We start from the raw sequence: 2854 nt of genomic DNA, 5'->3' as shown, positions 1-2854 counted from the left end.
AGGGTTGCCTACTTACAGAAATTCAGACTGCGACATCCCATACAATGGAAAAAGGCCTTGATGCTACGTCTCTCAAGCACCCACACCAATGGCATCTGGCGGCAGGATCAACGGTGGTCACGCTGGCGGCTCCAGCTCATCCAGATGCAACGGCTATCAGACTGGGTAGCTTCCAGACAATTGGGGATTTTCCCAATCCTCAAATAATTAATTTGACAGCAATCCCCATGCCAAGGCTGGGAAACTTCACTTGAATTGTATATAACATGTCACTTAATTCATTGTAAGTACTCTAGGTATTAAATGAATAAAAAAAAAAAAAAAAAAAAAAAAAAAAAAAAAAAAAGTGCGGACAAGAGCACCCATCAACACTCTGTGAAAAGGCGCCTAGTGCAGAAGCGAAATGTGCTAATTGTAAGGGCCCACATGCTGCTAGTTACAGGGGCTGCATCTTCTTCAAAAACAATGCTAAAAAGAGGGAACCTGCCGTTCTACAAAGAGCCAATAGATTGCTATTTCAGCTTGGAGAACCCACCATTCCAATTAGCTCTGGTAGGCAACAGGGACGACCAAAGCAGCAACCGCTTCGGCCTCCAGTTGTTCAGGGCCAGCAGGCACAACAGCAGCAACCACAGCGGCCCTCTGAGCAGCAGAAGCAGCCGCAGCACAACCCATTCCGTCAGCAAGTGCAACACCAGCAGCCAATGCCTCAAGCTGCAAGCAGCTATGCAGCCGCCCTTAAAACTGGCCTGCCAGATGAGCGCTCCCGAAAGCAGAAGCAGACCGCACAGCGCCAAACAACTCGACAGCAGCCTCAACATGATTCGAGATTGCAGCACAACAATCAGCCGCCTCAGCGCCACCAGCATTATCAGGAGCGAGAAACTCGGCAAGTGATAGCACATCCTGCAGAAGCGCGCCAGCAACACAGGAGCCGCAGCCGCAGCTCACCGCGAACTGCATACCCGCGAGATGACCTCAGCCGAAAACTTGATCAGCTGATCAACATAATGGTTGAACAACAAAGGAGCGCAATTGCCCCTGCCAATAACAGCAACCTGGAAAGTAAAATTGACAGATTAGTTGATCTAATGACGAGTATGATGGCTACCGTAAGCACTCTCATGTCTACCATGGAGCGCGTCAATGGTAACCAAAATGTCTAGCCACGACGCCAACTCCATCACTTCCTCCTCAGAGAGAAATGGGCATAACATATATGCCAGACTCAACACCAACGCCCTTAAAATTGTAGCCTGGAATGCAGCAGGACTACACAATAAACTGGAAGAGATGGAGTTATTTATGCTGCAAAACGAAATCGACATAATGTTAATAGCTGAAAGCTACCTACGGGATGCAGAAACTATTGATATAAGGGGATACCACACTTACCTGGCAAACCACCCATCTAACAACCGCCGTGGAGGTGCAGCCATCCTAGTAAAGCGCACAATCCAACACATAGCGCTCATGCCGACAACCCTGGAGAAAATTCAGTGTGCGCCAGTTGCAATTACACTGCTAAATGGCTCAGTCATTAATGTTGCGGCCATATACTGCCCCCCGCGGGAACATTGGCTGGTTCAAGACTTCAACTACGTATTTAGACAGCTTGGTGCTAAATTTATTGCTGCTGGTGACTGGAATGCCAGAAGTTATTGGTGGGGCAACAGCAGATCAAATCGCAGGGGTAATATACTCCTTGAAAGTGTGCAGCAGCAAAACCTTGACATTCTGGCAACTGGCTCGTCAACGCGCTTTCCAAATAATGCGCGGCAGTCCCCGACAGCCATTGACTTCGCAGTATATAAAGGTGTGCAGTATGGTCTGCTAAAAATAAGCACATCCAATGACTTAGGATCGGATCACCTGCCGCTGCTGATTGAACTACTGAGTAAGCCAGCAGAAGGCGAACCCAAGTGTCATCTTCTTCCAGCAAATGCGAGCATACCCAAATTTCAATTGTGGCTAAACATGCACATCAATTTGAACACTGAGCTTCACTGTGGCGAAGATATTGACGATGCGGTAGACATACTGGAAAATAATATCCACTCTGCAGCGAAATTTGCAACAAACCTAACTCACCAGCCTTACCGAGGGCAACCAAAATATAACTACACAATCAACAGGCGCATTCAACAAATGATTGAGGCCAAGAGGCTGATTAAACGCCACATACAGGCATACCACAACCCGGCTGCTAGGCAAGCACACAACAGATTAGCCAACAACATTAGCCGGGAAATCAAGCATGCCAAGGCGAGAAGACTTGATGAGTTGCTGGAATCTATCGATGCAAGGGATAGATACAGTATGCAAAAGTTATGGCGGCTAACGGGGAACATCAAAAGGCAGCCCGCACCTAATTTACCAGTGAGGAAGCACACTGAGGGAGCTGGGACTTCCCAGTGGTGCAAGACCACCGAAGAAAAAGCCGAAGCCTTTGCGCAGCACCTTGAACAAAGGTTTAGGCCAATGATCACCACGCTGCCCTCTGACAAGAGCCATGTCGAGATGCAAGTATCGCTACCTGTGGCCCAAGGTGAACTCTGCTTCCCTCCAGTCACGCTAGGGGAAGTACAAGCTATAATCAAAATGCTGCAAACAAAAAAGTCTCCGGGGATTGACCGAATCGATAATCGCACGATCAAGGAACTGCCACAGTCAGCTGTACTGTACCTAGTGCTTATTTTTAACGGTATCCTACGCTTTGGACACTTTCCTTGCAAGTGGAAATGTGCCAAAATAACAATGATCCAAAAGCCAGGCAAGCCCTCTGATCAGCTTGGATCATACAGGCCAATAAGCTTGCTCGCTGGCTTTTCAAAAATCTTTGAGCGACTGCTGC

At 47.9% G+C, this 2854-nt stretch overlaps 1 protein-coding gene across 1 annotated transcript; it reads right to left on the bottom strand.

The window, feature by feature from the left end:
* Window positions 1-385: 385 nt before the first annotated feature.
* LOC115768462 lies at window positions 386-919 on the bottom strand. The gene is made up of 2 exons (XM_030713032.1): window positions 536-919; window positions 386-468 (listed from the first exon to the last, which is right to left on the bottom strand). Exons 1-2 carry the CDS (start codon window positions 903-905, stop codon window positions 437-439), a joined length of 402 nt encoding a protein of 133 aa, XP_030568892.1. The 5' UTR covers window positions 906-919; the 3' UTR covers window positions 386-436.
* Window positions 920-2854: the final 1935 nt, after the last annotated feature.

This window comes from Drosophila novamexicana, unplaced genomic scaffold (assembly GCF_003285875.2).
Source record: "Drosophila novamexicana strain 15010-1031.04,08,12 unplaced genomic scaffold, DnovRS2.1 tig00001789-arrow-arrow-pilon, whole genome shotgun sequence".
NCBI classification, from domain to species: Eukaryota; Metazoa; Arthropoda; class Insecta; order Diptera; family Drosophilidae; genus Drosophila; species Drosophila novamexicana.
This window is presented reverse-complemented; position numbering and strand designations above follow the sequence as displayed.

Coding starts and splice junctions, on each gene's coding strand:
- LOC115768462 (XM_030713032.1), bottom strand. CDS start 905: ATGTGCTATCACTTGCCGAGTTTCTCGCTCCTGATAATGCTGGTGGCG. Junction 469..535: donor TACCAGAGCTAATTGGAATG/GTGGGTTCTCCA, acceptor CCCTCTTTTTAG/CATTGTTTTTGAAGAAGATG.